Raw genomic sequence first — 20,200 nt, forward strand, 5'->3', positions numbered from 1 at the left:
TATCTATTTCACTGTTATGTGTATAGTGTTTTGAGATATTACATTTTTGAATATAACATACCGTATTATGTAAATGATTTTTTAAGTGCCTGGCAGGTGAAAACTATCAGACTTTTGAATCTAAGAAAAATCGCAATTAATTCAAATATTACAGTGGGTGGTATTGAGGTGATTTGCTAGTTTCATGCAAAAGAGCATTGTGTGTAATGTTGATACATTTGAAGGCAATACAGATCTAGAGCCAGATTCATCAGTATGCTCTTACTTGCGCAGGCTGATTGTGCTGTAAACCCATTTTAGCTGGCCAGCTAACCCATGTTTATAGCTCCTGCACTTCAGGTGTGATTCAAAATAGTCAGAGTATACTGATTAATCTGGCCCCTAATCTTTTCCCAGATTATAGAAATAAAGCAAGTTAAGACAGATCTAAAAGATAGCATTATTTACAACTTCAATTATGAATTTTTTTAAAAAAATTACTAATTCCTTACAGGAACTACGGTTCTATACTATGGCAATACTGCACAGAAAAATCAGTGTCAGTGCTCTACAAGCATTTCATTTACATATATCTCAAATAAATTTTAATAATTATACCTTAAAGAACTTGAGACACATGGGAGATGAGAGTGGGGACGGGTTGCACAAAGAGTCAGTGGTTTCTTAATTATAATTGCAATGTTTTAAAATCTAAAGTAATCTCTGCTAGATGCCACAGAAAATGAGCAGATGGAGTTTGAGACTTACACATTTTACTGTAGGTTCCAAAGCCACATAGGAGATCTGATTCACAAACTTTGGGACTGTGCAGTCACATCAATATGATGTGAAGATGATTACCCTCCTGAATGTGGACTTTATCCCTAATCCAACTGTATGTATTCCTCATGATACTTCTTATTTCAAATATATTTTACATTATTGTTGTAGTGTCCCATTATTAAAAAACACATATCCTACAAATTATGTACTTCTGAAGAGAAATAGCAGTCTTTTTAACAAGCTGTTTTCTTACCTGGTTAAGTTTCTTCCATAAGTTGAGAACAGGAGAAAGTTCATTAGACCAGATTTCTCTGTCAAATTTGCAGCCAGCAGTTACTGATCTGCTCAGGATTCGAAGCTGTGAAATGACCTGAAAAATGAGAAGATAATGTAAGGGGAAGGCCATATATATGTAAATCTTGAACAGGATTAGAAATAAGAGAAATAAACAAACTTCCTCCTTTATAAAAATACAACTCAGAAGCAAATGAACTGAAATTTGTCCAGACTACAATTTTGTGTACAATTAATTTTTAATATTGTAATCTAAGCCAAACAAGTCATCCCTAGACACAGTTCTGCTAATTATTTGAGCCCTATTCATTAAAAAAAATCTTGGCATTTTCCTTACCTCTGTCACATTCCTAGTGTCCAGTTATAAACTTATACACTAATGAGGTTTGTAATTAAAGTTTCTCTTTTTCCTAAAATATACAACAAGGTTCAAAATTCTGACCTTAACAGTGCTCTGTCTGTACAAATGAAGGCAGAACTCTTAGGTATGCACATCTCTCACAAACAGATAGTAAGGGTTAAGGTCTCTTTTACCTGTAAAGGGTTAACAAGCTCAGTAACCTGAGGAACACCTGACCAGAGGACCAATCAAGGGACAAGATAGTTTCAAATCTCTGTGGAGGGAAGTCTTTGTCTGTGTCCTTTGTTTGATTTGCCGTTCTCTCTTTGGATCTAAGAGAGGCCAGACATATTCTTCAAGTTCTCCAAGGTTTCCTGAAGTATTTTCTTCTATTCAGTATAGTGAGTATTAGAAGGCAGTTTAGTCTTATAATTGATTTCTACATTTGCAATTGTGTGTTTGCTGGAGAAATATCTTTATTTCTGTTTGCTGTTACTTTGATTATTCTGAGAAAGGAGGGGGGGAAAGCCTCTCCAGGTTTATAAGTTAGACCCTGTATTTTTGCATCCTGGTAATACAGAGATAGTGTACTTTTTTTCCCCTTTCTTTAATAAAATCTTTTCTTTTTAGAACTTGATTGATTTCTTCCCTTGTTTGGATTTTCAGGGGAAGGGGAGGGGGAAAAGTGAATCCCTCTTTGTTTGATTCAAGGAGTCTGAATCAAGGTATCTCTCCCAAGGACAAGGGGAGGGGGAAGAAGGTGGGGGGAATGGATTATTTCCCTTTGTGTTAAGATCCAAGGAAGTTGGGATCTGTGTTCCCCAGGGAAAGTTTGGGGGAACAGGGAGTGTACTAAACACTGGAATTTCTAGTTGGTGGCAGCTTTACCAGATCTAAACTAGGATTTTAGTTTAGAGGAGCCTATGCAGGTCCCCATCTTGTGAACGCTAAAGTTCAAAGTGGGGAATAAACCTATGACAACATCTCTGAAGGGACATAAAGTCAATTAAAACTCATTTATTCTTATTTTGCAGTTGAACTCTGTTGTTTATTTAGCTACCCATGCCTGCTCAAACTATTCTCCATTTTTCTAAGGAAAGAGAAAAATAAAAATGTTTATGATAATATGGATGATGAACTGGAGTTATAATTTAGCACAGGAATAATGCAATGGAGCTCTGGGAATTTCAGCCTTGGTCCTTCTGTGTTTGTAAATATCCAGGGTGAACTCTTGGCCCCACTGAAGTCAATAGCAGAACACCCATGAATGTCAGTCGGGACAATATTTCATCCCAACATTCAGGATTCTTCACTTTTACAGCACAGCTGTTGAATTCTCTTTAAAGATGTTTTTGTAATTAATCTTCCTCAATGGCAATGCAGTATGCCTCTGACACTACACGTAAGGTAACAGTTTTGCTGAATATGCCAAATGATCTTCTGTTGATATGTTTGTTTAGACAGTCAATTCCTTTATTGTTTTCAAATTGTGTGATTCTTGTTTTGTTTGACTTCAAAGAACTAAAGTTTGTAATAAAAAGTACATTAATCTTTCCAAAGAACTGGACTATTTAAGTGTTAAACATTCACAATCATGCACTTGAAGTCAAGTTGTTTCTGCGTTTTTGATTGATTTTCTAATCTTGAAAAATGTGTAATGATGCAGTGTTTCATTTTCTTTTGTTTCCCTGATAAATTATTTTCATTTGCTTTGGCTGAACCAAAACATCAGCATCTAATTTATCAGACTTGCTACAGCTTGAGGCATCATTAATTGGTAGAGCATGGAAGTGTTATTTTAACTTTTAAAATATTGACTATCATTTATTCTTGTTTTAAATTCACCAAACATGACAGAAAATGAATAAGAAATTCAGAGAAACATACACAAAGTGGCAAAGGCTTCATATTATGTTTTTAATTAGGCTAAAAAAGGCTTTATATTTGTGAAATATTCACCATTTTTTTTAATGTTAATGTTTTATTTCCTAAAAAAAAATTGAAGTAAATCAAAACAACGTATTATCCTTTTGGACTGTACAGCAGAGAGCATAAATGAAGAAAAACTGTTTTTGTTTCTATTACTTTGATAAGGAATTGTAACACCACAAAGTCCTAAGGAACATTGTTATCTGACTTGGGTCAGAGAATGTCACAATAAATACATTGGTCCTGATCCTGCATCTTACAGTGGAAAGGAGACTTTTCCTCAGGCACAGAGGTCTGCCTGCGAAAAGCACACTACAGTGCTCACCTCTTACTGCTTGCCTACATTTAATACTTAGGGTAAATGGCTTGATTAAATGTATCTGAAAAAGTACAGAACTGAAAACTATCACTTTGATCTTAATTCCTTTTTAACTGAAATTATCAACATGTTTTCAAATTCAAGGAGTATGTACCTAACCAAGAAAAACTTAATTAAATATTCTTGAAAATTGTCTGTTCCTATTTTTCATCACTTCCGATCTTTACAGGAATTCCCTATTTTTGCTAATTTGCTTCCTTAACGTTGACTAGAGATTATTTTATTCTGCTACTATGATTTCCATTTAAACCATTCTCTAGTCTTTTAACACCAATACCCTTAAAAGATGCTTTGGAATGTCTAGTTAATTTTATTATAACAGAAAAGATTCTTGTTTAACTCAGCCAAACTGATTTTTTCCTGACTACAGTAAAGGCTATTTTATCCAGCATATTGGGGGAATGTGCAGAAAGAACAGCAAATATGGCAGGCGACCAGCATGGCTTAACAGAGAAATCTTCGGTGAGCTTAAACCCAAAAAGGAAGCGTACAAGAAGTGGAAACTTAGAGAGATGACAAGGGAGGAGTATAAAAATACTGCTTGAGCATGCAGGGGTGTAATCAGGAAGGCAAAAGCACAATTGAAGTTGCAGCTAGCAAAGGATGTGAAGGGTAACAAGAGAGGTTTCTACAGATATGTTAGCAACAAGAAGACTGTCAGGGAAAGTGTGGGACCCTTACTGAACAGAGGCGGCAACCTAGTGACAGATGATGTAGAAAAAGCTGAAGTACTCAATGTTTTTTTTGCCTCGGTCTTCACAGACAAGGTCAGCTCCCAAACTGCTGCACTGGGCAGCACAGTATGGAGAGGAAGTGAGCAGTCCAGTGCTGAAAGAACAGGCTAAGGATTATTTAGAAAAGCTGGACATGCACAAGTCCAGATCTAATGCATCCGAGGGCGCTGACAGAGTTTGGCTGATGTGATTGCAGAGCCATTGGCAATTATCTTTGAAAACTCGTAGCGATCAGGAGAGGTCCCGGATGACTGGAAAAAGGCAAATATAGTGCCCATCTGTGAAAAAGGGAAGGAGGAGGATCCAGGGTACTACAGACCAGTCAGCCTCACCTTAGTCCCTGGAAAAATCATGGAGCAGGTCCTCAAGGAATCCATTTTGAAATACTTGGAGAGGAAGGTGATCAGGAACAATCAACATGGATTCACCAAGGGCAAGTCATGCATGACCAACCTTCTCTGATGAGACAACTGGCTCTGTGAATATGGGGAAAGCGGTGGACGTGATATATCTTGACTTTAGCAAAGCTTTTGATATGATCTCCCACAGTATTCTTGACAGCAAGTTAAAAAAAGTATGAATTGGATGAATGGACTATAAGGTAGCTAGAAAGCTGGCTAGATCAACGGGCTGAACAGGTAGTGATCAACGGCTCAATATCTAGTTAGTAGGAGCACAGCCAGCAGATTGAGGGAAGTGATTATTCCCCTCTATTTGGCACTGGTGAGGCCACATCTGGAGTACTGCGTCCAGTTTTGGGCTCCCCAATTTGTCCACATCCTTTCTGTAGTGGAGAGAGTCCAGCGGAGGGCAACGAAAATGATTAGGGGGCTGGGGCACATGACTTACAAGGAGAGGCTGAGGGAACTGGGCTTATTTAGTCTGCAGAAGAGAAGAATGGGGGGGGATTTGATAGCAGCCTTCAACTACTTGAAGGGGGGTTCCAAAGAGGATGGAGCTAGGCTGTACGCAGTGGTGGCAGATGACAGAACAAGGAGCAATGGTCTCAAGTTACACTGGGGGAGCTCTAAGTTGGATATTAGGAAAAACTTTCACTAGGAGGGTGGTGAAGCACTGAAATGGGTTACCGAGGGAGGTGATGGAAGACTGTAGAGAGGGGAGGGTGTGCAGAGGATCTGGAGGCAGGAGAAAACCACGTGGATTCCAATACGACCATAGATATGGCACCGGAGCCCAATTACTGCCCGACCCAGGCTCCCTACTAGCCGACTAATACAGACCCTCTGCTGGATATCCACAGTAGAAACCCCTCAGAGGAAGGTGATGGCTTATGTGACCAGGATGTAGGAGTCAGCTTCCAATTCAGACAACCACAAATTATCTTATGAGAGAGGTGTAGTGCCTGGGAGCCATGACAGGAATCTGGAGAAGTTGGCATCAGAAATTGCCTCTAGAAGGCACTGTATGAGGGGGTACCAGAGTGTCTGGAGATGCCTAAGCTATCAGGTGCTGAACTCTAGCAGCGGACAAGTCTGTATTGGTACTGGGAGACATCTCTTGAACCGTCAGCGAAGCAGACACCGAAAGACTCAGCAGATCACATGTTGCAGCATCTGTTGACAACACCAAGAGATTCTCCTGCTGCTGCTGAGCCTCAGAGGATGACACTTCTGATTGGAGCTCCTTTAGAGCTCAGTCTCAATGGCACTACCAGCACTGGAGCTGACAACTCATCTGAGATTCCATCTGCAGCAGGGTGTGTCTTAGTATTGAACACACTCTAACTTGCTCCTCACTTTATTTACTGTATGTTGGTGCTAGCGACCTTAATCTCCTGGACAATTAGTTCCTCAATACAGTCTTCTTGAGTTTCCTCCTCAGTAATGGAGAAGAAGACTGGTGCCGAGGTCAGCCATGTCAGGAGGGGTGCTTCTAATCAAAGTAAAGGCGCTCGGTGTCTGCCCCAAGTGGGAAGGTTGTGAGGGTTGATGCAGGGCTGCCTCTATAAGAAGATGGTTTAGTCTGACTTCTGTGTCCTTTTTAGTCCCGGGTTTAAAAGTCCTTGCAGATTTGGCACATGTTCCTGATTGTGAACTTCTCTGAGGTACTTTAGGCACCTGGAATGTGGGTCACTGACTAGCATCAGCTTCTCATGTTCATCACAAGGTTTGAAGTCTGGGGACCAAGATATATCTCTGGTACTGATCACTGGTACCCAGAACCCAGGGGAACCGAAATGTATGCTATTAGTAAAATGCTAAACTAAGACTATGAACTATTAAATAGTACCAAATATATACAACAGAAAAAACTAAGAAAGAGGGAAATACTTGCAGCAGCAAAGCAGCACACTCCCACACCTGGTAAGAAGGAACTGAGGTGCGCTGGGGGGCAGCTCTGCCCTTTATTTATACCATCGCTCGGCAGCAGAGCACTCATGTGCCACCCTGATGGGTATCGCTAAGAGAAAAATCTCTGATGCTAATGCACTAGGCATGTATAAACCTGAAGTAGAATGGACATATGCAATCATTTGAAGAAAAACTAATGTTAAGAGCGCAGGGGCGGCTCTATGAATTTGGCCGCCCCAAGCAGGGCGGCATGACGCAGGGGGCGCGCTGCCGGTCCCGCGGCTCCGGGGGACCTGTTGCAGACGCGCCTGTGAAGGGTGCACTGGGAGGGCGGCAGGCGGCTCCGGCAGACCTTCCGCAGTCATGCCTGCGGGAGGTCCACCCGAGCCGCGGGACCAGCGAATCCTCCCCAGTCATGCCTGCGGGAGGTGCGCTGGTCCGCGGCTCCGGTGGACCTCCCGCAGGCATGACTGCGGAAGATCCGCCGGAGTCGCCTGCCGCCCTGCCGGCAAAATGCTGCCCCAAGCGCGCGTTTCGCGCGCTGGGGTCTGGAGCCGGCCCTGTATGAGGGTCCAGTGTCTGGGTGGTCAAATATTAAAAGGTAGTGGAAGCATTTTCCTATTGTATTATTCATTGCAGTCTAGTTGCAATTTTTGATTATAAAATTTTGATTGCCATGCAAAGCTCATTCAAAAACACTTTTATTTTTTGTTAATTAAAGCAATGACATCGGTTTGTGCCTTATGTATTTTACTGAAGTGCTCGTGAAAACAGACACTATAATGCTCTTTTCAAAGGACATATTACTAAAATAAAGCCCATGAACTAAGCAAAGAAATTACATTTTGTACTCCAGTGACTATTCTGTACTGAAATGGGTCTTAAGTAATTATGTAATAAAATAGTTTGGATCTAAGTGGCACCCTGATATAATTGAAGATGCTTGCAACACACCTAGGCCCCATTCAGGCAAGCTTCCCAATATAGGACAGCATTTAAGCACATGCTTAATAGGGATAGACTTAAGCCCAGGCTTAAATGCCTTCTTCAACCAGGTCCATAATGAATACCACTGTCAGGGCTATAAAAGCCTTTTTACTATTTAGGCCACTATTCTATATTACAACTTATATCAAATATTCATAAAAACAGTGGAAAAAAAATAAAAAACAGTGTTAAATTCCCTATCATAACTTTAAACAGAGTTAGCCCAGGCTCTCACTTGGGTGTTCCCCAGGGCTTAAATTCAGCCAGAGCTGTTTGGAGAAGAGCTCTGGTAAATATTTTCAAACCCAATGGAGTATTTATAGCATACCAGAGTGGGGACTCTGGGAAATACCTGATGAGAATTTAAGCCTTGGTGTTGCCCCTAACTCCCCACCCTCCTGTCTACACTCAAAAACCTCTAGCCCAAATTTAATGGAGTCAAGCTAATTGGCTTGGTTGTTAGAGTCTGGGTTCTGTTTTCACTCGGGCTGGTAACCTGCTCTGCAGTGCAGACACAGGCTAAATCACTCGGTCTGACAGTCCTTCTGTCTTCCTGCAATTCTCTATGTGCGCAAAAGGACTGATAAGTTCCCCCATAATTCACTTGAAAAGATCAGAGAAGCTCAAATAACCAGGGATATGACCCAAGAAGTCCTAATGACACACAGTGAGGATCCAGTAAGTTGGGAAGGCCTTTGCTGTATGGCTATTTACCTGGGCTAACTCTGCAGACATAGCCCCACTCAGATTACTGGGGTATCAAGAGTGACGGACGACACAGAGGTGCTCAGTAGGTCTATGGCCTAAGTGTATCTTAAAAAGGAACTGGCTGCGATTCCACCCCTACAATTTACTGGCAGTAGCAAAACTTCAACAAATAAACAATGAGGCTCAAACATCACTTCTTTCAGTCCATGCTCCTGATGATTAGCTAAGGGGGCTGGGGACTGCAGGATAGTTTCCATTCTGAAATACTAAAGATCAGTATCTGTTTTAGGGAGAACAGTGGCTGCTCGTTATTTGAAGGGAGGGACCATTTCTACATCTATTGAATTACAACATTCTCCACTGACTCCACAATATTATTATCCCTAATCTATGTTTGGATTAAACAACAAGAAATTATCTCAACAGATACAATAAGAACATTAATTCATAGTAGTACATTTTCTAAGTGTTGCATAGAGTTTACCTAAGTGACTCCCATTGACTTTAGTGGCTGTTCTGTTTCTAAACTGTCATGCAATGCACATCTATAATGTACACACAAGCATTATAAAAACCACAGAAAATTAAAATGAGCTGAAATACAAACTGACTGAAAACTCTTTACAAAATAATGTTGAGTGACTGCCTGTAACAGGTGGGTCCGGGGCTCAACCCTCTGAGGGGAGGAGGGGAGCCACACCGGCCCGCTTGTCTCACAGGGGTTCTGTCCTGTCTCTTTAAGGCTAGGACAGGCCCAGGCCCCCTGGTGCAGGGGCTGGGCGACAAACAGTCTAAATAGGTCTCAGGCCTTTGGTAGCAGGCTGAGCCAGTAACAAACAGTACAGGGGCTCAGGCCTTGGGCAGCAGGCTGAGCCAGTAACAACAGTATAGGGGCTCAGGCCTTTTGTGGCAGGCTGAGCCAGTAACAAACAGTACAGGGGCTCAGGCCTCTTGTGGCAGGCTGAGCCAGTAACAAACAGTACAGGGGCTCAGGCCTCTTGTGGCAGGCTGAGCCAGTAGCAAACAGTACAGGGGCTCAGGCCTCTTGTGGCAGGCTGAGCCAGTAGCAAACAGTACAGGGGCTCAGGCCTCTTGTGGCAGGCTGAGCCAGTAGCAAGCAGTACAGGGGCTCAGGCCTCTTGTGGCAGGCTGAGCCAGTAGCAAGCAGTACAGGGGCTCAGGCCTCTTGTGGCAGGCTGAGCCAGTAGCAAGCAGTACAGGGGCTCAGGCCTCTTGTGGCAGGCTGAGCCAGTAGCAAGCAGTACAGGGGCTCAGGCCTCTTGTGGCAGGCTGAGCCAGTAGCAAGCAGTACAGGGGCTCAGGCCTCTTGTGGCAGGCTGAGCCAGTAGCAAGCAGTACAGGGGCTCAGGCCTCTTGTGGCAGGCTGAGCCAGTAGCAAGCAGTACAGGGGCTCAGGCCTCTTGTGGCAGGCTGAGCCAGTAGCAAGCAGTACAGGGGCTCAGGCCTCTTGTGGCAGGCTGAGCCAGTAGCAAGCAGTACAGGGGCTCAGGCCTCTTGTGGCAGGCTGAGCCAGTAGCAAGCAGTACAGGGGCTCAGGCCTCTTGTGGCAGGCTGAGCCAGTAGCAAGCAGTACAGGGGCTCAGGCCTCTTGTGGCAGGCTGAGCCAGTAGCAAGCAGTACAGGGGCTCAGGCCTTGGTAGCAGGCTGAGCCAGTAGGTAGAGGGGGACAACTGCCACCCGTGAGTGGGGTGGCAGGGGGGGACACAGGCCCACCCACTCCACTGTGTCCCGGCCCGGGGCCCTAGGCAGCGGTCCTCACCGCTGCCGGTCAGTGGGGATCCTGACCGCAACACACTGACATGGGTTCAGTCTGGTCAGCAGCCTGACTGAGGTCAGCTGCCCCCGGGCCACTTCCACTATCCCCCTCTTGGCCTACCTGGTCCACGGCGTCTCGCCCCGGGAAGTCCCACTGCATGGGCTCGTCCCAACCTGGGCTGGGGGGTAGGTCTGGTAGGTCCTTAGGGAAGTCCAGCCAATCCTGCCCCGGGGGCTCCTCGGGGTAACAGCATGGCAGCTGGGGCGTTCCCCCGGGCTCCTCGTCGTAGGTGGCGCGGGGGAGCTCCGGCTGGTCTTCCCAGGAGCGAGGTAGGGTGCTCTCCGTCCAGTCCAGGCAGTCGCTCGGGGCTCCAGTGGTTCCTCCGGTAGGAGCTCCCTCAGGCAGGTCTGCTCTCCCCGGTGGCTGAGAGCTGACTGAGCTGGGAGGCCCGGCTTTTATTCTTCCGGGTCGCCGCCTGACCCTCTGAGGGGCGGGCTCACCCTGCTGTAGCCCCGCCCCTTCCTGTGTCCGGGGCTCAACCCTCTCCGGGGAGGAGGGGAGCCACACCGGCCCGCTACATTCCCCCCCCCTCAAGCCTGGCTCCCATACCTTGGGGCCAGGTCCTTCCATCTCCTCAAGGCGGGACAGGAAGTCGGCATTTGCGTGGTCCTTGCCCGCCCGATGCCGGATGGTAAAGGCATAGGGCTGTAGGGCTAGGTACCACCGCATGATCCGGGGGTTGTTATCCTTCATCCTCATTAACCATTGGAGGGGCGCATGGTCCGTGACGAGGGTGAAGGGGGCACCTAGGAGGAAGAATCGGAGGGCGTCACAGGCCCACTTCACCGCTAGGGCTTCTTTCTCGATCACGGAATAGTTGCGCTCGCGGGGGAATAGCTTCCGGCTGAGGTATATTACTGGATGGTCCCCCCCATCCGCTTCTTGCGACAGGACCGCCCCGACGCCGGTCTTAGACGCGTCTGTCTGTAGAACAAACGGCTTGTCGAAGTCCGGGCTGTACAGGACTGGTTCCTGGCAAAGGCGGTCCTTCAGGGTCTGGAAGGCCACCTCGCACTCGGCCGTCCAGCGCACCTGTCGGGGGCTATTTTTCTTGAGGAGCTCAGTTAGGGGTGCGGCAATTGATGCGAATTGCGGAATAAACCGCCGATAATACCCGGCGAGGCCCAGGAACTGCCGCACTTGGCGTTTCGTCGTGGGTGTGGGACAGTCCGCAAGGGCCTGTACCTTGCCTACCAGGGGTCTGATTCGTCCTCCTCCCACCGTGTAGCCCAGATAGGTGGTCTCCTGCCATGCGATCCTACATTTCTTAGGGTTGGCGGTCAACCCTGCCTCTCGCAAGGTTCGTAGGACCGTGGCGACCCGGTTGAGGTGATCTTCCCAGTGGCGGCTGTAGATTACCACGTCATCCAAGTAGGCGGCCGCATACTCCTGATGGGGCCGCAAGAGGTGGTCCATCAACCGCTGGAAGGTCGCAGGGGCCCCATGGAGGCCGAACGGCATTCGATTAAATTGATAAAGGCCTGAGGGGGTAGCAAAGGCCGTTTTCTCTTTGGATGCTTCGTCGAGTGGGATCTGCCAATATCCTTTGCTCAGGTCCAGGGTGGTAATAAATTGGGCTTCCCCCAGGCGGCCCAGGAGTTCGTCCACCCTGGGCATTGGATAGGCGTCAAACCGCGAGATGGCGTTCACCCGACGGAAGTCTATACAAAATCGGCGCGTACCGTCCGGTTTGGGGACCAGCACCACCGGACTGCGCCATTCACTGCAGGAAGGCTCGATGACCCCCAAGGCCAACATGGTTCGGACCTCTTCTTCTACCTCCTGCCGCATCCGGTATGGCAAAGGCCGGGTGGTTTCCCTGATCGTTTTCCCTGGCTCGGTCAGAATCGTGTGACAGGCCCGGGTTGTATACCCCGGGACTGCCGTGAAGGTTTTTTGGAAAGCCTGCAGGAGACAGGTAGCCTGCTTACGCTGCTCTGCCGTGAGCGAGGGGCCTATCGGGGGTTCCTCCACACCCCTTGTCTCGGCCGTGTCCGGGCCCAGTTCAGGCTCAGGCGGGCAAGGGTCAATCAGTAGGCCCTCTCGGTCACACCATGGCTTTAGCAGGTTGATGTGGTAGACCTGGAGCTTCTTCCGTCGGTCGGGTTGGCGGATTTCGTATGTCACGGGTCCCACTTGCCGCACCACCTCATAGGGCCCCTGCCAACGGGCCAACAGCTTCGACTCGCTGGAGGGTAGAAGCAGTAGGACCCGGTCCCCAGGAGCAAACCTCCGGGCCCGTGCCTCCTGGTTATAGTTCCGCTCCTGCTTCGCCTGGGCTGCCCGCAAATTCTCCCGGGCTACTGTCCCGGCCTGAGTTAGGTATTCCCGTAACTGGTGGACGTACTGGAGGAGGCCCTGGGTTGGGGAGACCGACTCCTCCCATGTTTCCCGCATCAAATCTAGAAGCCCGCGGGGTCTCCGCCCGTACAACAGTTCAAAGGGGGAGAACTTGGTCGAGGCTTGCGGAACCTCCCGGATGGCCAGCAGCAGGGGCGGTAGGAACTGGTCCCAGTGCCGCAATTCCTCGGGGGGAAATTTTTTTAGCATGTCCTTAAGGGTGCGGTTAAACCGCTCTACCAACCCGTCGGTCTGCGGGTGGTATACCGACGTATGCAGCTGTTTCACCCCCAGGAGCTTGCAGACCTGTTGGAGCAGCCGGGACGTGAAGTTAGTGCCCTGATCCGTTAGGATCTCCCTAGGCAACCCTACTCGGGCAAAAATCTTCATCAGTTCCCCCGCAATGGTCCGGGCGGTGATGCTCCGCAGGGGAACGGCCTCGGGGAAGCGGGAGGCGTAGTCCACGAGGACGAGAACATATTGGAAGCCGGCCGCGCTTCGGGGAAGCGGACCTATCAGGTCCATGGCGACCCGCTCAAAGGGGGTCTCGATGACGGGCATAGGGACTAAGGGGGCCTTGGATACCCGAGGCGGTGCGGCCAGCTGGCACTCGGGACAGGAGGTACAATATTGCTTCACCTCTTGATGGATACCGGGCCAAAAGAACCGCGCCAGGATTCGGGCGAGGGTCTTTTCTTGCCCCAGATGCCCGGCGGCAGGCACATCGTGGGCCAACTGCATCACGGCCCTGCGGTGACAACGGGGTACCAGCAACTGCGTCAAGGGTTCCCGGGTGCGTGGGTCTCGATCGATGCGGTAGAGCCGATCTCGCCGCAGCTCGAAATGAGGCCACTGCGTGGCCCGATGAGAATCCACTACGGAGCCGTCGACGGCCGCAAGTTGTTGGTAGGCCCGGCTAAGCGTTGGGTCCGACCGCTGGTCGCGGCAAAAGTCCGTATCGAAGCGAGGTGCTGAGGGAGTTGGTCCCGGCGGCCCCTGACCTTCTTGGTCTCCTCCCTCACTCTCCTCACCCGCCTGCCCCGCCTCTGGTGGAGGTCCCCGGGGTTCAGCAGCCAACCCCGGCGTTGCCCTGAGGACCTCTTCAAATGAGGGCCAATCTCGCCCCAGAATCACAGGATAGGCCAGGCCGGGCGCCAGACCGACGACTACCCGCCGGGTAATGCCTCCCACCGTTAGCTGGGCCCAGGCACTTGGGTAAGGTCGGACATCTCCATGGATGCACTGTAATTGTATCGGCGTCAGACAGGGGTCGGCCGGTGGTCCCAGAGTTTGGCGGACCAGGGTCTGGCCGCACCCTGAATCGATCAGGGCCTGTGTGGTCTGGTTCTCAACCGTCACCGGGATTATCAGCTTGGGGGCCTCCGCCCGGCGGGCCCGGCCGGCCCCTACGTAAACCTGCCCGAAACTGCAATCCATCTCGGGACAGTCTCGTTGTACATGTCCTGCTTTCCCACATCTAAAGCAGGGACCGAGCTCAGGGCGTCCACTCCGGGGAAGGCTTGTTCTGGTACTTCGCGGGGGGCCCCGCCGGACCTTGGGCGCTCCCTGGGTGAAGGCCGGGGTAGTCAGCCGGGGGGCTGCTTCCCAGCGGGGAGTCAGGGTTCCCTGTCGGGGTCCCGGCCCGTGATCTGGGCCTCGTGGGTGGGGCATGTTCGACGCCCTCTTCTCGTCCCGGGGTCGTTCGGGCCCCGAGGTAGGTGGCCGGAAGGTGGGCCCTATCGAGGCTTCAGCCGCCAGGAAGCCCTCCATGAGCGCGACGGCGTCCGCTAAGGTCGTCGGTCGGTGGCGGAGTACCCAGGCCCTGCCTTTGGCCGGCAGGGTGTGAACAAACTGCTCCAACATCACCTGCTCGGTGACCTCCTCCGCCGTCCTGACGTCTGGCTGCAGCCACCTACGGCAGGCCTCCTTCAGGGTCTGGGCCACCATCCGGGGACGGGCTCCCGCCGGGTAGGTATGTCGCCTGAATCGCTGCCTAAACGTCTCCGGGCTAATGTCCAAAGCGTCTAGGACTGCAGCCTTCACGCGGTCGTAGTCGCGGGCTTCTTCGGTCGCCAGCCCCCGGTAGGCTGCTTGGGCCGTCCCGGTCAAATAGGGGGCCAGCAAGGTGGCCCACTGGTCTCTTGCCCATCCCGCCACGAGGGCCACCCGCTCAAAAGTGACCAAGAAGGCTTCCGGGTCGTCATCTGGGCCCATCTTGGTCAGACGCAGGGGGGTCGCCAGACGCGGACCCCCCCCCGTGCCCTCCCCCGCGGGCCATTCAGCGGGGCGGGGGGCGGGCCCGAGGAGGTGCTGCAGCTGGGTCCCAAGCTGCTGCACCAGCTGCTGTTGCTGCTCTAGTTGAGCTACCTGTTGCTGTTGCTGCTGCTGGAGCTGGGCTGCGTCTCGCTGCCGCTGCTGTTCCAGCTGGGCGGCATGCTGTTGCTGCTGTTGTAGGAGCTGAGCCGTCTGTTGCCGCTCCTGGCTTTCCACCAGCAGCTGGAACAGCCGGTCAGTCTCCATCTTCCTGGCTAAGAGGGGCGGTCCGCCGCCCTCTCACCGGCCCCTTCTCACAGGGGCAAGGGATCACAATCCCTGGTCAGGTGCCACTTGTAACAGGTGGGTCCGGGGCTCAACCCTCTGAGGGGAGGAGGGGAGCCACACCGGCCCGCTTGTCTCACAGGGGTTCTGTCCTGTCTCTTTAAGGCTAGGACAGGCCCAGGCCCCCTGGTGCAGGGGCTGGGCGACAAACAGTCTAAATAGGTCTCAGGCCTTTGGTAGCAGGCTGAGCCAGTAACAAACAGTACAGGGGCTCAGGCCTTTTGTGGCAGGCTGAGCCAGTAACAAACAGTACAGGGGCTCAGGCCTCTTGTGGCAGGCTGAGCCAGTAACAAACAGTACAGGGGCTCAGGCCTCTTGTGGCAGGCTGAGCCAGTAGCAAACAGTACAGGGGCTCAGGCCTCTTGTGGCAGGCTGAGCCAGTAGCAAGCAGTACAGGGGCTCAGGCCTCTTGTGGCAGGCTGAGCCAGTAGCAAGCAGTACAGGGGCTCAGGCCTCTTGTGGCAGGCTGAGCCAGTAGCAAGCAGTACAGGGGCTCAGGCCTCTTGTGGCAGGCTGAGCCAGTAGCAAGCAGTACAGGGGCTCAGGCCTCTTGTGGCAGGCTGAGCCAGTAGCAAGCAGTACAGGGGCTCAGGCCTCTTGTGGCAGGCTGAGCCAGTAGCAAGCAGTACAGGGGCTCAGGCCTCTTGTGGCAGGCTGAGCCAGTAGCAAGCAGTACAGGGGCTCAGGCCTCTTGTGGCAGGCTGAGCCAGTAGCAAGCAGTACAGGGGCTCAGGCCTCTTGTGGCAGGCTGAGCCAGTAGCAAGCAGTACAGGGGCTCAGGCCTCTTGTGGCAGGCTGAGCCAGTAGCAAGCAGTACAGGGGCTCAGGCCTCTTGTGGCAGGCTGAGCCAGTAGGTAGAGGGGGACAACTGCCACCCGTGAGTGGGGTGGCAGGGGGGGACACAGGCCCACCCACTCCACTGTGTCCCGGCCCGGGGCCCTAGGCAGCGGTCCTCACCGCTGCCGGTCAGTGGGGATCCTGACCGCAACACACTGACATGGGTTCAGTCTGGTCAGCAGCCTGACTGAGGTCAGCTGCCCCCGGGCCACTTCCACTATCCCCCTCTTGGCCTACCTGGTCCACGGCGTCTCGCCCCGGGAAGTCCCACTGCATGGGCTCGTCCCAACCTGGGCTGGGGGGTAGGTCTGGTAGGTCCTTAGGGAAGTCCAGCCAATCCTGCCCCGGGGGCTCCTCGGGGTAACAGCATGGCAGCTGGGGCGTTCCCCCGGGCTCCTCGTCGTAGGTGGCGCGGGGGAGCTCCGGCTGGTCTTCCCAGGAGCGAGGTAGGGTGCTCTCCGTCCAGTCCAGGCAGTCGCTCGGGGCTCCAGTGGTTCCTCCGGTAGGAGCTCCCTCAGGCAGGTCTGCTCTCCCCGGTGGCTGAGAGCTGACTGAGCTGGGAGGCCCGGCTTTTATTCTTCCGGGTCGCCGCCTGACCCTCTGAGGGGCGGGCTCACCCTGCTGTAGCCCCGCCCCTTCCTGTGTCCGGGGCTCAACCCTCTCCGGGGAGGAGGGGAGCCACACCGGCCCGCTACACTGCCTCTTGATGGAAAGTTGCACAATCTCCAGTAGTTAATCACAAATGAAATTCTGACAGTTAAAACAGATTTATAGCCACATCAGAGAATTTATGCCCAAAATGGCCAGGGTTTTTTCATACAGAGGATAGCAATTAAATTACTAAGTCTGCTGAAGTAGTTTTTCAAATGACATGGGGATAGTTTTATGGTCAATGCACAATGTATATCATTGTAACAAAGAATGGCATTTAGTAGAAGTGCTGACCTAACAGGGAATACTTCTAGTCAAATGCCTTGCACCGCACAAAACTAAATTTCCTAGATGTGGATCCAAAATGATGTTACTCCTACATTCAGCTGAGCAGCACCTCTAAAGTACCCTGGGTTGTGTGGAGGGCTCCAGATTCAGGGCAGGTTTTTCCTGCGCTTCTGCACTGAATCAGAGCCACTCCACTGGATCAAAGCCACTCCACATTGTATTAGGTCTTCTGCTCCCCTTCTTCCTCTCCCTTTAAAAGGAGCAAAGAGAGGCCTCTGAGGGTGTGACATCTTCCTCATCCATCCCTCCAAAAACAAAATCCATCTATCCAAACACCAACCCCAAGCTGATGAATATAAGAGAAAAAGTTGCTTACCATATAGTAACAGGAAGTTATTTGATACGTGTAGTCCTTACCTGTATTCCACTGTGTGTACACATGCACTCTGTGTGCCCAGAGTCAGAGAATTTTGAAAGCGGTGTCCATTGGTCTGCACATGTGTCCTGACTCACCTCATGCCTCTGAGCAAGGAGATTAACTGCCTCTTTAGTTCCTTCTCCACCTCAAATCACAGAAGATACGAATCAGAGGGGAAGGAAGGTGGTTAGTGGAATACTCATAGGGACCACACATCTCGAAGAACCTCCAGTTACTATAGTATAAAGTAAAAGCAGCAAAGAATCCTGTGGCACCTTATAGACTAACAGACGTTTTGCAGCATGAGCTTTCATGGGTGAATACCCACTTCTTCGGATGCAAGTGGTGGAAATTTCCAGGGGCAGGTATTTATAAGCAAGCAAGAAGCAAGCTAGAGATAACGAGGTTAGATCAATCAGGGAGGATGAGGCCCTGTTCTAGCAGTTGAGGTGTGAAAACCAAGGGAGGAGAAACTGGTTCTGTAATTGGCAAGCCATTCACAGTCTTTGTTTAATCCTGAGCTGATGGTGTCAAATTTGCAGATGAACTGGAGCTCAGCAGTTTCTCTTTGAAGTCTGGTCCTAAAGTTTTTTTGCTGCAGGATGGCCACCTTAAGATCTGCTACTGTGTGGCCAGGGAGGTTGAAGTGTTCTCCTACAGGTTTTTGTATATTGCCATTCCTAATGTCTGATTTGTGTCCATTTATCCTTTTCCTTAGAGACTGTCCAGTTTGGCCGATGTACATAGCAGAGGGGCATTGCTGGCATATGATGGCATATATTACATTGGTGGACGTGCAGGTGAATGAACCGGTGATGGTGTGGCTGATCTGGTTAGGTCCTGTGATGGTGTTGCTGGTGTAGATATGTGGGCAGAGTTGGCATCGAGGTTTGTTGCATGGATTGGTTCCTGAGCTAGAGTTACTATGGCGTGGTGTGCAGTTGCTGGTGAGAATATGCTTCAGGTTGGCAGGTTGTCTGTGGGCGAGGACTGGCCTGCCACCCAAGGCCTGTGAAAGTGTGGGATCATTGTCCAGGATGGGTTGTAGATCCCTGATGATGCGTTGGAGGGGTTTTATCTGGGGACTGTATGTGATGGCCAGTGGAGTCCTGTTGGTTTCTTTCTTGGGTTTGCCTTGCAGTAGGAGGCTTCTGGGTACATGTCTGGCTCTGCTGATCTGTTTCCTTATTTCCTCGTGTGGGTACTGTAGTCTTGAGAATGCTTGGTGGAGATTTTCTAGGTGTTGGTCTATGTCTGTGGGGTTAGAGCAGATACGGTTGTACCTCAGTGCTTGGCTGTAACACGGCTACCCCTCTGAGCATAAAGTAAGTAACTCTCTTTTTATTCAAGTGTTGGTCCCTATGTGTATTCCACTGTGGGTGATTGACAAGTAGTACTCAAACAGAGGAGGGTGAGAGGTCATAGATGGCAGAGCAGAATAAAGGACTACAGTTCCAAAAGATGCATCAGCAGAAGAGTCCTGTACCAAGACATAGTATCTAGCAAAAGTGTGGACTGAGGTCCACATAGCTGCCTTACAAATATCAAGTAGAGGGACCTCTTGAAGCATCACCATAGATGTTGCTTGTGCTCTTCTGGAATGAGTTCCTCCCCACGAGGAGGGGAAGGACTAGACTGATAGCACAGTGAAATACAGCCTAAGATCCATGTCAAGATTCTTTGAGATATGGCCTGACTCCTGACCCTTTCCACTATGGCAACAAATAGTCTAGGGGACTTCCTGATTGTTTTCATTCTGTGCAAGTGAAAGACTAAGGCTTGCTGAATGTTGAGGGACAAGAGACTCCTTTCTACTGAGGATGTGTGAGGTTTTGGAAGAACACAGATAAGTGGATAGGCTAGTTTTGATTAAACTGAGAGACTACTTTGAAGATGAAGTTAGGATATAAGCATAATGAAACCTTGTCCTTACTGAATATAGTGGAAGAAGGATCTGCCACCAATTCCCCAAGCTCACTAACCCTCCTGGCTGAGGTGATGGCTACCAGGAATGCAACTTTAATGGATAGGAGTGACATGAAGCAAGAAGCTTGCAGCACCATTGAAAAGTACCGCTTTCGATTTATGTACTGGCTGCCTTGGTGCTCCGGTCCCAAGATAGGGATATGTGTTCCATCTATCGCCCCACCACAGTTAGGGAATCCCATTGCAGCAAAGCCATCCACTATGACCTGCACATTTCCCAGAGTCACTACCCTTGATAGCAGCAGCTCAGTGATTGCATTGGCTACTTGGATCACAGAAGTCCCCACTCCAAGTAGATTTCAGTAGATTTGCCCACTCCAAATTGATTCCCGACTGACTGGTAGCTGTCTGGCGTTGCAAGCTTCCACAGGGCTATCGTCACTCGCTTGTGAACTGTGAGGGCTGCTCTCATCTTGGTATTCTTGCACTTCAGAGCAGGGGAAAGCAAGTCACAAAGTTCCATGGAAGTGCCTGTACACATGTGAAAGTTTCGCAGCCACTAGGAATCATCCCAGACCTGCAACACTATGCAGTCCCACCAGTCTGCTTGTTTCCCGGGCATCTGCAGGAGAGCAGAGTGGCAGCGGAAGCGTGACGATAGTTTGCAGCCCTCTTGCACCATCTGCTGCCAGCAGCACCCAGGACACAACAGTGGCGGCTGAGCTGAGCGGAAAAAAGGTGCGAAACGATTGTCTACCGTTGCTCTCACGGAGGGAGGGGCAACTGATGACATGTACCCAAAACCACCTGTGACAATGGGAGCTCAACCCAGAATTCCAATGGGTGGCGGAGACTGCGGG

At 50.3% G+C, this 20,200-nt stretch overlaps 1 protein-coding gene across 1 annotated transcript in view; it reads right to left on the reverse strand.

Moving 5' to 3' along the window:
• DYNC2H1 (dynein cytoplasmic 2 heavy chain 1) overlaps positions 1 to 20,200 on the reverse strand; it is a 368,188-nt gene that overhangs the window by 66,650 nt on the left and 281,338 nt on the right. The window contains exon 83 of the mRNA XM_045019043.1: positions 1,016 to 1,132. Coding sequence (XP_044874978.1) covers positions 1,016 to 1,132 — 117 coding nt within the window. The remainder of the gene's footprint in view (positions 1 to 1,015; positions 1,133 to 20,200) is intronic.

The sequence above is a fragment of the Mauremys mutica genome, chromosome 1, assembly GCF_020497125.1.
Source record: "Mauremys mutica isolate MM-2020 ecotype Southern chromosome 1, ASM2049712v1, whole genome shotgun sequence".
Lineage (NCBI taxonomy): Eukaryota > Metazoa > Chordata > Testudines > Geoemydidae > Mauremys > Mauremys mutica.